The sequence below is a fragment of the Mastigoproctus giganteus genome, chromosome 9 (assembly GCF_048544385.1).
Source record: "Mastigoproctus giganteus isolate SK-2022 chromosome 9, ASM4854438v1, whole genome shotgun sequence".
NCBI lineage: Eukaryota > Metazoa > Arthropoda > Arachnida > Uropygi > Thelyphonidae > Mastigoproctus > Mastigoproctus giganteus.
Window position 1 is genome coordinate 71986504 of NC_143583.1, and position 17453 is coordinate 72003956.

Below are 17453 nucleotides of genomic sequence, written 5' to 3' on the forward strand. Positions count from 1 at the left end.
AAGAGCAAAAGAGACTTCTGAAAGAAATTGGCGTGTAAGCCTTTTCTCAGAGGTGGATCAGCAGATAATTGGCATTTCTGTAGGAGATTTCAGCATTAGGATCAGAAAGAGTACTAATAGTTGGTCTTTAAAAGAGAAGTACTGTGACATATACAGAAACAAAGCCCACAACAGACAAGTGTAGGTCCATAGGTAAACAGTTGTTCAAATTTTGAAGGGCAGAGGTTGACACAATTCAACATGCCCTACAGTCCTGTTAAACACAAGGACAAAAACTATCATATTAAGGCTCTCCAAGAAGGTTCTTATCTACCCATGTGTATTATGTCCATGAATTGTTTGTGTTCTTCTGTCTTTTCTGTGCTACTAGTTACCTAGAAAGGTAACTATGGCAACAGAGTACAACATTAAATATGGAGTGAAATATTCTTAGATAGGTGGAAGAAAGCTGTTCACTTTGATAGAAGTAGAATTTTAGGAGCAGTGCAGAATTTATTAGTGTGAAGCATTCTTATTTTGTTTGCATTTTGCATCAAAGCAACTAAGGCCATGAGGCAGTGTGGTGCATAATATGGATTTTTGTAGAGAACATTTGTATTTATTTTGTCATCTTCAGATTTTTATCTATGGAATGCACCCAAGAATATTGTTTTATATGCAAACAACCCCAAATACTCTGATGAACTGAAACCAAAAAACTGAAAATTTCATTTGCACCACTAATGAACATTCTCATATAGGTGTATCAAACACAAAAATAAGTGAATGTATGCCATGTGGATTATTCAAGCATGTTTTTATTAAATTCCCATTATTTTTTTAATAAAATTTTGTTGTATTGCAAACTGGTTTGCATTTAACTGGATAACCCCATGTATAACTTATCACTCAAGATAAGGCTTTCAATAACTCTACATCTTATTATCTTAGTAGTCAAATATTTCTGGAGAGTAACACACTAGGATAACTCAGAAAATAATGCCTCCTTATTTTTATACAATATGTAAGCCACAACAGTGATGAAGAGTTATTTTCCAATATAGTCCATGTCTTTCTGAGCAGCTCTCTTCCAGTACAGTCAGTCCTCGTATAGCACGATAGTTGTGTTCCTAGAAACCCTCGTGCAATATAAACAACAGGCCCTATGGGAAAAATAGGGTTAGGTGCTGACCACCCAAGATTGAACACACATTTGTAACCAAAACATTACCAAACACAATAAATAATCGTAATAAAATACTTACATATTTTATTACGACTATTACGTAATAAAATATTGCTAATGCTTTTGCTTCTATCGTAAGAAAACTTTTTTGTTTGATTTTATATCTAAACAGATAGCAGCCATTCCATCTCTTCCAATTCTTTGTGTCTTGATCTAATGGATTTTAATTACACTTTGAGTTGTTCCTGCTATGAAAGTTGTTTTTATTTTCTCTGCATTCTTTGTAATTCTCAGCGTTGCCTCATTTAGGCCTGTAGCACATGCAATATCACATGGTCTTTCATTTCGCTCAAAGCGTTTCACAATTTCATATTTTTTCTCTATCGACAGAGGCGGATTGGCCATAAGCCTTTACGGGTGGGCCGGAGGCTGGTGATTTTGACCATAAACACTAGTATGAGGCCACTACAAATTTTCCAGGGGAACAATTTTTGACCTAGTCCGCCTCTGTTTATCAATATTGCTTTTCTTTTTCTCTCTGAATCTGCAGTGTCTTTACCAGGACGCTTCCTTTTCACACCTTTTAAGTATTTTACTCATTTTTAGGGAATAAAGCACAATTACAAAATGAGGAGGCATGCTTGATACACATAAACAAAGCTGTGCACGTGTAGCAACTGAATAAACAACATCGTAAAGGCAAAGACAACTCTACCTCACCAGCTCACATTTTACTAAAGCACATTTCTGGGGTTACTACCATAAAACAATAAAAACAATTTCCAGTTGCATTCCTGCTAGTGGAATCTGTTTTAAACTGGTAGTAAACTCGATCTAATTGCATTTGCGATAATACCGATAGCTGGAATTTTATGTTATTATGGTGAAATGCGTTTCCCCTTCACTGATATAAAAAACATAAATACATTTTCAGAATCTTCTCTTCATTCCTATCTTGTTGCTTTCAGTTGGGGTGATTCTGCGTTCGACTGCCATTTCTTGTAAACACAAAGGCGAATCGTGCATAAGCGAATTCGGTTCGTGTTATATAAGATATCATTCCCCTATTTATAAATCGTGTATGATCGAATTCGTGTAGTGTATATGAGGACTGACTGTACTGAACACGTGCATATATTCCCACCCTGTAAAAGTTTCATTCTTCCTACTGTTCTATTACTGAAATAGAGAATTTTTCAGTATGCTGCCAATATCATAATGATATGCCTACAGACCTTCCTTTCTAGGCCATATAAATTTTGTGATCTTAGTGGTGACTTCATACGTACGTGGGCTCTGGCATTGTCATGGAGGAGCTGCTTCTCATGTGTCTCCACTTTGTTAGCACATTTTGACCAGAGTCACACAGTACTTACATTCACAACTGCATTACCATATAATTTTTTATAGCTATTTGTGTATAGGGCTCCCACTCTCATCTTTGGAAAATAAGGATTCTATCAGTGACTGTTACTTTAACCACACATCAAGTTCCCATATTATCTAATCTACTTCTGTGCTACCATCTTTGAACTGAACTGAAACCAGAAACAAATATGGAATTTTCCAGTACTACACAAATATGACTATCACTTTAAGGCAAAACAGGACAGCACGAATTACTTTTTAATTGTTTGTTGTATGTACAAACTAAAGGCAAAAAAAAAGTAATACAAGGTCTCAAATTTGAGTCCAAACTTATTCTAATTAAAATTAAAAATTTTAATGTTTTAATTTTAAAATTAATCAAATGAAAACAAAAAAAAAAAAAAAAGAAAGCAAAGAAAAGACATGTATCATTGCACTTTTACAAGTATGACAACAACAGTTCAACAGTTCCCTCTTTGCAATTAATTTAACCATGTGTTCCCTCTTTGCAATTAATTTAATCAAATACCAATTTCTCACAATTTCTAATTAAATATAAAAAGTTAAATGCCAATTTCTAAATGCAAATAGAGCACTATCTCAAAATGATCAGTAATTTGTTTTCTATCTATCTCTGTATATATTGTGAAAGTGTGTAATATAAAAATAAATTAATAACAGCAAGGTGATTCTGAAAGTGCTATCTGAAAATTTAATATACACCAAAAAAACTTAAGAAACAACAATTAATATAAGAAAAAAAAATTAAGTTTTAAGAAAGAGGCAGTTCATTTGCAGCTGCAAAACATCCTGTTACAGAATGGTATATCTGTTTCTCAATGTCCCCTAATAATCCACTTGCACCAATACGGAAAAGATTTGGGAACAACCAGTCATTTCCCAATGTTTCTTTCATCAGTGTTTGCCATAAAAGAACATCTCCAGCTGTACGAATTCCACCTGCTGGCTTGAAGCCTACCTAAATTTAGAGAACTAAAATTAAATATCTATCATTACCAAAAATATATAAAAATAGTTAATTCTGTTTCCAACATAATTAACTATTAACCATAGTGAAATCCATTATTAATCATAGTGAAATCTATTATTAACCATATTAACCAATTAAGAATTAACCATAATGAAATACATTGTTAGCTATGGAATAGCTAATAATGGATTTCACTACTGACTATTTCTCATTCTAATACTTTATGTGCTGCTACCACTGAATGCCAGTTTAAGAGAGCAATTCATGGGAAATACTGTACAAATTGGACTCCAATTTGTACAGTAGTCCTCCATGTGCAACAGTATCAAAAGCTTTCCTGATATCCAAGTACATAAAATCAAAATTATTTTTTGCATTCAGTTCCTTTGTGACTACATCACAGTATCTAATCAAATTAGTCAGACAAGACTTTCCCTTAACAAACCCAGGCTGTTTCTGAATTATTACTGTTTGTTTATTTGTTCTTTGGTTTTTAGGAGCATTAGCAACTAGGACCATATTGCTCCGGGGATATGTGGTGGTCATTCCCTGACCTTTCCACATTCTCTGTATTTGGTGGTCACGGGCTCGAACCACAGTCTAATCAAGAAGCATGTGCTACACACTGCTGTTCCTGCCCACCTGGCTACGGAGGCGCCTGAATTATTACTGCAGTCTAGTCTAGATGATTCTGCAATGTTTCTTTAACCAGTGACTCCATTAATTTCCAAACAAAAGCTAAACTAAGTGGTCTGTAATTACTTATGTCACCCTTTGATCCCCCTTTGTGAATTGGGGAAACATTTCCACATCTCCAGTTCATGGAGAGCTCCCCTGAGTCCAAGGATGCTCTCATAATTATTGATAAGGGTTTGCTTACTTCCTTTGCCTCCTCCTTTAATATAAATGGATATATCCCATCCACCCCAGGTGTCTTTTTTATGTTTAACGTCAACAATTTCCCCTCTACTTTGCTCTCCATTATTACAAAATCATTTAGCTTCTTGTTAGAGTTTAATAAGCTTCTATCTTCCACTTCCCTACAGAATTCCTCATGCGTGAATGTAGATGCAAAATACTCATTCAGTTTGTCAGCTATCTGAGCAGGATCATCAACAGTTGAACCTTCACTATAAAGTGGACCAATCCGATTCATCCCCTTTCTTCTAGAGTTTATATAAGTAAAGAAGTCTCTGCTGTTTTTTTTTGCATTCTTTGCCAACGATTTCTTGTAATCTGCTTTCGCTTGCCTAACCTCCTTTGTGACGATTATAGACTAGATTATATCTACCATAGGCTTCTGTGTCACCTGATAATTTATATGCATTCCATGCATGTTTCTTCTCTACCACGAGTCTCATTAGTTTATCTGACATCCATTTAGGCCTAAACAGTACTTCTTAGGTGGCATGAAAAGCCTAGTAGCTTCCAAGATTAATTCCTTGAATGCTTCCCACTTAGAATTTGCTGTTGGTAACATCATCAGTTAGTCCCACTATAGAATTTAAAGACTATCAAAATATGGATGGTTAATAAAGGTGTGTTGTGAAAAAAAAATTATAACCATTCTTTATTGAACAGTCCTCATATTTCTTGTTTTTGGGAGTGAGATGATGTATTCCAAGGATGGTGCATCAACCCAGCAAGTTAGCAGCATAACAAGTGTGGACAGGTTTTTTCTGAGAATAGTGACCATCTGGGGTAATGCCTAAATTGACTAGAAGAATAGATTTTGAGATGGTGAATGGATTCTCTCCAAAACAGTTCTGTTTTGGATAGAAAACCACTGCAGAATCCAATATTCCACTGTTATAAATGCTATGATGAGAGGTAGTGCAGAGGACCAGATTTTGGAGGCATATAAAGGTATAGGTGTGAAATATCTCTCAATGTATTTAACGATCAACTGAATATTGTGATAGCATACAAGTTCATGGCAGTTGGCTCAGAATGCAGCATTCATTATGTGAATCAATGCTCTTATTAGCAAGGTACTGTTTAGTTAGAGTTTTCTTTCTGTGCAAAGTACAGTACTTGTGATAATTATCATTTTGCATTGATTCATTAAATGCTAAAATGTCTGACTTGGTTCAAGCAAGAATGTAAACTTATGTTTACGTGACTGTGCTATCATAATTTGACCTCCACTCTTAATAGTTTGAAAGCTATTAAAAACCTTCTCATTCGAATGTTGTATTTCTTCTGCAGGATGCAGAGTAATAATATTTACTTTAATTTTTTATTTGTTAAATTTCACACAAATGTCTTTTGACCACCATACTTTTGCTTATGTTGTATCAATGATATGTTGTATGATACAATGTATGTTTTATCAACAATATGTTGTTTGATCAACATATTCCTTTCAGCACTATTATTATACATAACTTTTACTTAAAAGTTGAGGTCAGTGATTTTACATTTCTGCTCCTGAATTATTTCACTTTTAAATGATAATTAAAAAAAAAAAAAAAAAAAAATTCTGTACCTGCTTGTTCTAGAGAACTAAATGTCTACATTGAGTTGAGTGTATGTCAGAAGTACACTCAAGCCTTCTGTAGTCAAAATGTTCATAAAGATGCAGCTCACTTTCCTTTCATCAGATGTGAAATTAGGAACTTGTATGCTGATGGTGAAATAACCACTTCCATATGTATACAGCCAATGTGTACACACACACACACACGGTCAATAACATCAATTATCAGTATCTTGGACAGAATTTTTACCATCCTCTTGAATACTGGGCTGCTTCAGGACTGACAGTAATTGGTGGGAACCTACCTGTAATATCAGCTAGTCCTATAACCTGAGCTCAGTAGACGTCAGCTCTGCCAAATATAATTGCCATAAAAGTGAAAGGATTTTATATTAGAAGCATTCTTTCAGGCTGTTTCCTATGTTGTTTGAAACTTCTTTGTGCCAAGACAACTGAGTTTTCAGAAGAATTATACAACACTTCATTGGAACCAACTTTCTTGCCCATGTTGTAAAAATGTCTAAAGGTTTCCTCCCACTGAGACAGGATTTAAATTCCGGCCTTATCCACAGTGTGCTACACGTGAGGGCCAGACTGATTCCACAATTCTAGCTAATGTGTAGTGGAGCAGCACCTTACATAAAGCTTATCTGCTTGAAGATCAAATATTCTCAGAGAACTAATAACAGGACTAAGTAATAGCAATAATGCACATTTGCAACCCATCTGACATTTTCTCACAGAAAAAATTAAGATTTATATCATGACTTTCTCACAGAGAATGGCATTTTGAGCATTCATCATGAATTTGACTTCATCTGGATGACAATTTCAGGTGTTCACACCCCCAAACTGAGTAAATTATACAGTACTTTGCAGCCCAGTGGATGTTTGTCAGCCACTGCTCATTCAAATATGTGCACAACTATGCAAGAAATTGCAGTTCAGACTCATGGTGCTGGTTTAGTACACTATTTTTAAGGATCTGGATTTCAATGTTTCCATACAATAGATACAGGTATCTCAAATTAACAAGGTCCTGCCTGTGGACTACTACCAAGGAAATGGTGTATTGCTCTGAGCAACAGATCTCTGCAATTATTTCTGTTGTGTCATTTTACCTTTAGTCTGTGAAAGATTCAATTCAATGCTTACTGGAGGCTTCAAGTGGTGGAACACATGTTTAGTTTCCAGAGCTAAGTTCCAGTCAACCCTTCCCCATCTCTTCCATCATGCAGTATGACTGATGACTTTTGAGGTTATAATGGACATCATGGCGAGATCCAATCTTCCTTACATTTTGAGGGTACAGCTCGAAATGCTGTTGCCTCAAGACGTTGTGTCAAATTCATCTATTGTCTCTACTGTTCTCCTAACTTCACTAACCACTTGGAGCTCTTTGACTTCTCTTTGCAACTTGACTTTCTCCAGTCCAACTTTCCTGACAGTGAGGTAATTTTTCTTGGTGATTTTAATGGTCACAACTCCAGCTGTGTTCCACTTCTAGTCACACCGACCCAGCTGGTCAAGATGCTGAGGCTTTTGCAATTACTAATGACCTTGCACAGATTGTTCATTTACCTACAAGAATACCGGACAATCCTAACCATACAGCCAACATGCTTGATCTTTTTCTCACAAACAACCCTTCTAAGTACACGGTCGAAGTGAGTGGTCTTTTAGGCTTGTTTGTTTGTTGTTTGGTTTTTAGGAGCATTAGCAACTAAGGCCATATTCCTCTGGGGATATATATATATTTTTTTTGTTTTAGTTAGTTGCTGGAGCTTCTGTGGCCATAATGCCAAGGTTTTTGCAGTACTCTGATCCAAGCCAGAGGTGGGATATGAACCTGCGACCTTTTGCCAGGCAGGCACTTTACCGAGGATATGCGGTGGTCATTCCCTGACCTTTCCGCATCCTCCGTATTTGGTGGTCATGGGCTAGAACCCCAGTCCTTTAGGCACCTCAGATCATAACTTGGTGATTGTCTCTTCTCAAATGGAGCATTTATCTCAAGGCTATTCCCAACATCATGTTGTTTGGCATTACAAGAATGCAAAATGGGATGACATACGAGATTTCTTTTCTTCTTTTCCTTGGTTGGACTACTGTTTCAAAACTTCCGATGTCAATGTTTGCTCAGATCATGTCAGTGAAATTATTCTTGGAGGAATGGAATCCTTTATCCCACACTCCGCTTTAAAATCTCAACCTTTATCTAAACCTTGGTTTTCCAATAAATGTGCTAAGGCTGTTCAGGAGAAGAATGTTGCATATCGTAATTGGCTTGTTTCCAATTCTTCAGTTTCATTTTCTGCCTACACTAAAGCTCGCAAAAATTGTAAAACAGTTATTAATCAGTCCAAACTAGATTTTGAACTGGCTAAGAATAGAAAATTTGCTTCCTGCACTAATGGTAACCAAGCATTCTGGTCTCTTGCCAAAGCTATTGGCCGCAACTTTTGCCCATCTCTGCAAAACCAGATGGTTCTGTTGTCACTTTGGCCAAGGATAAAGCTGACCTGCTAGCATCCATTTTACTTCCAACTCATGTATTAATGATCTTGGTAAAACACCTCCCACCATGCTCCATTCAATGCCTCCTGTACTCTTCCATTAAAAGGATGTCAGAAGGATTTCGATGAATCTTGATGCTAAGAAAGCTCCAGGTCCTGATTTTTTCTCCACTTGTTCTCAAAACCTATGAACTTACTCCTGTTCTTTGCCACCTTTTTTCACTTTCTTATTCTAAAGGTGTTCTTCCTTCTGCTTGGAAATTTGCTCATATCCAGCCAGTTCCTAAAAAGGGTGACAAATCCCCCCCCCATCCAATTATCATCCCACTGCAATTACTTCTACTCTTTCTAATGTAATGAAGAAATCAATTAATTACCAACTCTTAAACTACTAGAAACTTTCCATCTGATCAACAATCGCCAGTATGGATTCTGTTGGTGTTGATATTCTGGCTTATGTTATCCATTTATGGACAAATTCAATGGAAAAGTTCAGAGAAACACAAGAAGTTGCGCTATTCAAAGGCTTTCGATCATTTTGGTATACAGGACTTCAAAACAAGCTTCCATCTTATGGTTTGCCAACTGTGTTTTGTAATTGGTTATCCAGTTTTCTCTCTGATCGCTCTCTGAGGTTGATGGTAGATGGCTCTCTGTCTTCTAACTTCTCCACTAATGCTAGTGTCCCCCAAGGTTCAGTTCTTTCCCCCACTCTTTTCCTCTTGTATATCAATGACCTTCTTCCATTGACTGGAAATCCTATCCATAGTTTTGCCGATGATAGCACATTGCATTCAACTTTCCATTTTGAGAAACCTTGTCCTGCTCAATCAGCTTCAACTTCTCGAAAATCTGCTACCAATTCCTTAAATGCCGATCTTCAGGTAATTCTCCAGTGGGGCAAAGACAACTTAGTTGATTTCAATCCTTCTAAAACTCATTCTTGTCTTATATCTCGCAAAAAGGATTCTTCTGCTCTTATGCTTATCTTTGGTGACACTCCGATTTCTAGGCAAGTTAATATATCTCTTTTGGGATTACCCTAACTTCTAATCTCTCTTGGCAAAAGCACATTACAAATATTGCTTCCTCTGCATCTAAAAAACTTGGTTTTCTCTTTCGCTCTCGGCGGTACTCTTCTTTGAAACAGCTGTTCACTCTGTACAAATCACTAATCCACCCTACCATGGAATATTGTTCCCACAGGACATCTGGAGCGGTGCCCCCAAAACCTCTCTCAGCCTTCTAGATTCCATTCAGAAGAGGGCAGTTAGGTTAATTAATGACTAATCTCTAACAGAGTCTCTCCACTCGCTGTCTCATAGACGTACTGTTTCTACTGATACTTACATACAGATACTTCCATGGGCACTGTTCTTCTGAATTGGCTTCTATAATTCCCGCTCTCTTTTTCAAAACAGTCCGAACACGTGCCGCCACCAGCCAACATCCATTTACTGTCCAACTTGAAAGCCACAGAACCAACTTTTCATCTTCCTCATTTATTCATCCAACTGCCGTTTTCTGGAACAACCTTCCTTCATACATATTTCCTGAAAATTACAGTCTACAGAAGTTCAAGGCTAAAGTCAACAAATATCTTCTTTCGTCTTTTCAACCTCCAACCGAAGCATGGTACTAAGCTATAGGTTATAATACCTCTCGTGTTTGGGGTTTCCATTAAAAAAGAAAAAAAGAAAAAAAAAAGTTATCGTTTCTTTATCAAATCATATACCTTACTGAACTTAGTCCACAGCAGGGATTACGCACCCAGTAAATCTGTATAGTTATGAGTTTGTTGAAGCCTTGAATTTAATGTTTACTAATTTAGCATACTGTATTCATGTCAATTTCAACATGATTGAATGATTGTGTTCCATTTGTCCTTGCTTTTAATTGTATATTTTTTACCACTAAAATGACAATGACCATACAAATTTAACTTCAAAAGAAGCACTTACAGAAATAGCTGAAACACAATAATAGCAAAATTTAAATGATACAATTAAAATACGCACATGAAAGAACTGCAAAATTATAATCAAACTCATCGCGAATTATAATCAAAGCAGGAAAGAACTGGGCAAATCCATTATACATCACGTGTTAATTAACAGGTCAATATTAGTGCCAATTAATGTCTCATTTCTTATAAGGTTGTGTTCTAGATTTTCCCAACCCTATGGACCTCTGAAGCTGTAGAGCTATTGCAAGGAGTCTGTGAATCCATATGTGCACCAAGCATTGTCATTTTGATCTTTATTTAGTTCCAACATGAATAAATAATATATCTTGCACATATCTGTACTACTATTTTTCAAATGTATGTGGATGCTGTTGTGATTAATAAAATACAAATTAATTTATATAAATTAATAAAATATAAATTAAAGCATTACTGAATTCACAGTAGCTTTTTGTCATTATATATTTTCTCAGTCAAGGGGTATTGAAAGCCCGACTATTATCATGTAAGGATCTGTGAAATTTTTTGACTTTAATAAGGGATTCCCATACTACACATGATGGGGAACTACTGTTCTAGATAATTAATTTATTTATTTTTATTGCAAAAGAGCTACTAGAATATGAACTGTATCCTATAGAAATGTCAATAAAAATATCATAAATTATAAGTAATTTTTATTTTAAATATTTCTATTATATTTTATAACCATACCTTGTAACCTGTTTTTTCAAAGTAATCTTGAATTGATCTGGTCATTACTATTCCAATGGGAAGTGTAGCATTTACTGTTTCCTTTCCTGTTGAAGTTTTAATGAAATCAACCCCTATAAAAAACATTGCAAATTTTACAAATATTCAGACAATACAATTTTTATTACAACATATTGTAATAAATGATCATAAAGTAGTATGTAAAAATACTCCATTTGGCTGGGAGTTACAATAAAATAAAATACTTGGATGTGTCCCCAATTGGAAAAGAAAAATAGCTATGATACTGTCAGAGAATCAGGTTTCTCCCTTCACTATCTGTTTCCTTGTCTTGTCATGTGTCTTTATATATGAGTTTTGAATGGAGAGATAAGACATAGTCCTAATATGTTGACTACAACTCAACTCATCCACACAGCAGAAGATAGCCACAACCAGTGCCCTAATAAATCAGACATTCTCACTGTAGCAATGTACACAGATGCAAAGAAGAATTCTGAGTAAAGCAGGACCACTCAAAGTATAGTTTTACAAGCAGTACCTCCATAGCCGAGTCAGGAGTGAGAGTGCAGTAACACACGCTCTTTGAGTAGATCGGGGTTCAAGCCCCTGACTGCTAAATACGGTCGATCTGCCAAACCCGCACTGCACCAGCATGGCATATTATGGTCTATTTTCCCTCAGCATGAATTATTGAGGAAGCTTCCATCCTGCAGTGGGTTGATAATGGCTGTAGTTATTTACCACGGAACAGACCTTACACCTCATCAGTCAAAGTTCACATGGCCTGGATCCATAAAATCCCATCACCACAGTCAATGTTCTTCTTTTCTACCCTACTGTCTCAAAATAATATTGCACAGATTTGTAGAATGAACAAACAGAATGAATGTAGAATAAAATTCATTAAGTAAATATTATTCCCTACTGCAAAGCATAGATTGACCTTTAATGTAAAGATGGCTATCTCACCACTACAGAGCAGAATCATATACAGTATTAATGATTACACTGCATTAATGGTTAAACTCCTTAAGCCAGTCATCTGCATTAATACAGATGACTAGCTTAAGGAGCACAACACTGCCATCAGAGAAATAGACTATGGTATGATTCAGTGATGTCTAGGCATATTTGTGGTGTTAGTCTCTCCAGGAAGGCAGAAATTATTGGTACTTAATATGATATTTCCACAGATGACCAGAAGAATAATTTATCACACAACAACTGTATGATTATTGTAAATATTGGAGAAATGTGATATTCGGGCAACTTACTACTATAGATTGTTGTTATGGAGTTTTATGACACATAGGCTGCCAGGGCCATATTGTGTCTTTCAAACTACTATAGGTAAGGGATAATTAAGGAATAGACAAAAAGTGGTTATAAATGGCCACTACTCATCATGGACTAAGGTGATAAGCAGGACTCCACAGGAAGCAGTGTTGAGCCCTTAATATTTTTAATATTTATTTAATGATATTGATGTAGGTATTTCAAGTTTTATGTCTAAGTTTGCTGATGATAGGTATGGTGGTCATGATTAATGACTAATCAGGGCATGCTACTTTAAGAAGATCTAGATAAAATAAGCAGATAGGCTGGAAAATGAAAACTGAGGTTTAACAGTGATAAACACAATGTACTGCATTTGAGCAGCAGTAATCCCAGAATAACTTAACTTAGTGGAAATATGAAAAAGATTTAGAGATTACCTGTAGTCTGACATAAAATTCTCTGAGTAATGCAAACAAACTGCCAGAACAGCTCATGGAATTCTTTCAATGATATACAGAAACTTTGCTAGCAGAGACGAAAAGGTGATCATCCTGTTGTTTAAGTAGGCTGCAGTAGGCAGTAGTAAGCTGCAGCCTGAAATCTGGAAGCCTCATTTTAGGAAGGATATGGATCTACTGGAATAGGTGCAAGGAAGAGCAACAAGACTAATCATGACAGAAAACAGTACTCTTACCATAAAATACTTCAGTTCTGAAAATTTCATCATCCAGAAACTACGCACCTGCAGGGGGAGGGGGAGACCTGATTTAGGTATTTAAGGCCTTAAATTGATTGAGTAAATTAAATGCAAATAACAACCTCATGTTTGCTGAGATGGCACACATAAGGAGACTTAAATTTAAAAAGGATGGTTGTAGGACTAATGTGAAAAAATTTTATTCCAGCCAGAGAGTGGCTGTCAATCTGGTGTTATGGAGTTTGAATAAATTTAAGGAAGAATTAGAAAAATTGTTAGAAGATTGGACAAATAAGGTGGGTAGTGTTTTATTTATTTTTGATGCTATATAAGCTTGCTTCCATGCATCATTTTATAATACTAATACAAATTTAAATTGGAAAAGGATGACTGCAGAATAAATGTGTGTAAATTTGTACTCAGCCAAGGTGTAATCAATTGTTGGAATAACCTTCCAACTAGTGTTTGTTCTCGGGTGAGCAGTGAAAAAATTAAGCTTCAATTCCTACAATCCTTCCATCCCATGAATATATATAGAGGTAGTTCCCGACTTTACGAGTTAATTCGTTTCTAGTGTGAGCTTATAAAGTGGGAATTACTTTCCCATAGAAGTAATGTTAAAAACCGGGGTTGCGTTCTCAACAATAAAATTTTACCATAGTAATGTTAAATAAAGGTCAACAAACAATAGTTTATGCTTAAACAATGACTTATTTATCCAAAGAAATGAAAACATAGCCTTTAAAATCAAGAACATTATAATAATAAAGAAATTATTTGTGTCATACAAATGTTAAAGAATGTTTATTCTTCATCATCATTGACTAAATCACACTCATTGATGGTTCTTCACTCATTGTTGGCTCGGCACTCATTGGTTGTTGGAAGCACAAGGAGTCGTTTTCTTCTTCGGAAATGCTTCAAGAGTCCTGTGTTTCCAATATAGACTTCTCTTTTCTTTAAAATTTTCATGATAATATGCATAAGCATTGTTTTAAATCTGTAGCAACTTTTCCAGTGCGCTTGAAATTTGAATCTTGTGACTCGAAAATCTTAATTACTTTTTCTGTGTTGAAAAGCATTGTCAAGTCCCTTGAGAGTAAAGGAATGAACAGGACTAGATAATTTGGGCAGATGGGCTAAGAAGTGGCAACTGAAGTTTAACCTTGACAAATGCAAAGTACTGCATATGGGTAGAAGTAACCCCAGAGAAACGTACCAACTGTGTGGTACTACACTTAAGGTGGTAGAAAATGAAAAAGACCTGGGAGTAATTGTGCAGGCAGATATGACGTTTTCTGAGCAATGCAGACAGGCTGCCAGGGCAGGTCATGGGGTTTTGTCAATGATATATAGGAATTTTGCTAGTAGGGAAAAGGAGGTGATTATCCCTCTGTATAAGGCAATGGTCAGGCCACGCCTTGAGTACTGCATACAGGTCTGGAGGCCTCATTTTAGGAAGGATGTAGATTTACTTGAGCGTGTACAGAGAAGGGCAACAAGATTGGTGAGGGGAATGAAGGGATCCTCTTACCAAGAGAGGCTTAAGTTTTGCAAATTGCAGTGGCTGGAGACTAGGCACTGCATACAGGGCTGGAGGCCTCATTTTAGGAAGGATGTAGATTTACTTGAGCATGTACAGAGAAGGGCAACAAGATTGGTGAGGGGAATAAAGGGATCCTCTTACCAAGAGAGGCTTAAGTTCTGCAAATTGCAGTGGCTGGAGACTAGGCACCTGCACGGTGATCTGATTGAGGTATATAAGGCTTTGAATGGGTTGAGCACGCTGAATTCTGATGGGATCCTTCCACTTGTTCAGATTACGAACCTAAGGGGGCATAAATTCAAATTAAGAAAAGACAGATGTAGAATAGATGTGCGGAAATTTGCCTTTAGCCAGCAGGTGGTTAATTGCTGGAACAAACTTCCATCTGTCGTTTGGAAGTTGATAGGTTGAATAAATTTAAGGAGGAACTGGACAGGCATTTGGAGGGAATGGTGTGATTTTTTTTTTTGGCTGATGCTGCATAAGCTCATACACATGCTTTCTTTCATCACATGCCACTACTACTACTACTACTATTTCGTCTATTAAATCTTCTTTTTCCTCAGCCTCTTCACATTTTGCCACTTCAAGGAGGTCTTCATTTGTGAGCTCTCCATTGTGTGTTTGAAACAGATCAGTGAAGTTAGTTGTAGAAGCCTCAAGCTGCAATTGGTTAGCAATATTAACACAATTAGCATCCTCTTGGGTCTAACCCATCTTGAGTTAACCCGATTGCTTCTATTTCATTTTGTACAATCTCTCCTGGTTCTTGAAATCCTTCAAAATTATCAATAAAATGATAACCGAGTTTATTCCAAACACCACGTTCTTCTCTGTAATTTTGTCCCAGGCTTGTTTTATTATTTTGATTGCATCTAAAATATGGAAATTTTTCCAAAATTCTTTAAGAATTGGACCTCCCTTCTTATCTCTGCCAGAACAAATAAACACACACACAGTAGTAATTTATTGTATAGATATGTGCGTGGTTTGAAATGCCATATTTATGAATATTTAGCACATATTTATTGCTATTAATGTTCATATTTTTGATTCTGTTTATACTTGAAAAAAAAGAACTCAGGAACTCATAAAGTGGGAACTACCTGTACACAAAAAAGACAGGCAGATAACTGCTTAATAAGAGAGAGAGCTCAGTTAGCAGAAAACTTTAATAGTTACTTTCTTTCTTTTCTATTTGGAGCTACATCTGTCATCATAAGATGAGATGCTACATCTAAGCATCTCATTTTATGATGACAAGGTATACTGTAAAATGAAAAAAAAAAAAAAACTTTATCAGGTTATATTTTATGCTCAAGTAATCAAGCTCAAGGCTTTTCAAATTATTCTATTGGAGGCTTGTATAAATGGTGCAACATGATTTCTGAGATCCAAACTATTGGTACTCCTCTTCAGTTTATATTTATATTCCCTTGTTTTATGCTCCTCTATGAACAAGAATATGCCATCCTCATTGTTTTACTCATCTCATTTAAAGCTTTATATATCTCAATCAGATCCCCATTTCAAGCATTTAGGTTTCAATCTTTGCAAACATTTTCTGAGTCTTTTCTTATAGGCATTATTTTTTGCAAACATCCCACTAGTCTAGTCACCCTTTTCTGGACCTATTTGAAAAGTCTAATAATCTTTTAGATGCAGCCTCCAGACTTAAACTGTATTGTATTTAGTCTCACAATTTACTTACATAAGAGAACTATAACCTCCATTTACTACATGAAAAGGTCTAGCAAATCACTGAGAAAATATCTTGTATCTTCCACCCAGAGTCCAGATCTCGTTCCATGTGATTTATAGGCATTCTAAATCTTAAACTGTGAGCTAAGAGGACATGAATTTGGTAGTGATATAGAGATGATAAAGCTAGCATTACCATATTGAATAGCATGTTAAAGATCAGCCTGATACAAGTGTGTGAGGACTGATGAACAAAGTATGATATGAATTACATGTGAAAGTGTATATTACGATGTACGGGAAGTTAGTAGTGCTCATGTGTCGTAGTGGATGTCACGTACCTGTTAGCGGATATATGTAAGTATATATATATTGTGGATAACCTGTAACCATATCAGCTGATGAAGGCAGCTGTTGCTGCCGAAAGCTATTGTATAGTGGTTTAAGTGATTTCAACCTTTAAATTTAAAAATTTTAATCAGTGATTTTATATCATCGTAATATACACTTTTATTTTATTTTACTTTATTTCGGTTTTGTTTTAATTATAGTATAATGCAGTTTTGAAGATTTTATTTTATAGTATGTTTTATTGAAAATAAAGTTATATATGCAGTTTTGAGTCAGTGGTCAGTGACATTAAAAATGAATTATCGAATTCCTGACTCCGGAGGCCTCTTTAATGAATTACATGTGAAAGGTTCTTAATGCTCTGGACAGTTGCAATTTTTGTTTCTGATAAACTGAATGAGTACTTTGCATCAATTTTTACAGAAGAAAAACTCACCAGGGCGAAAGGGAACTACATGAGTCATGCCATGCAGTATGAAATTCATGACACTGCAAGTTATGGAAGACTGTTTATAAGAAAAACATCTGAGTTTTTAAAACTCAGTGTTTTCTTATATTGACTTATACAAGAACTATAATCTCCCTTTCTGTACATGGAAAAGTCTGGATTAACCTGTTTAGCTATTTTGAAAGAATCACTCATAAGCTGGATGTAGAAAATAATTTTGAGATGTTTAA

The 17453-nt window shown here is 35.8% G+C and overlaps 1 protein-coding gene across 1 annotated transcript in view; it reads right to left on the reverse strand.

Moving 5' to 3' along the window:
• Positions 1-3305: 3305 nt before the first annotated feature.
• Positions 3306-17453, reverse strand: part of Dera (deoxyribose-phosphate aldolase) — a 41914-nt gene continuing 27766 nt past the window's right edge. The window contains exons 6-7 of the mRNA XM_090381144.1: positions 11200-11312; positions 3306-3512 (exon numbers count right to left, since the gene is read on the reverse strand). Coding sequence (XP_090237270.1) covers positions 3306-3512; positions 11200-11312 — 320 coding nt within the window. The remainder of the gene's footprint in view (positions 3513-11199; positions 11313-17453) is intronic.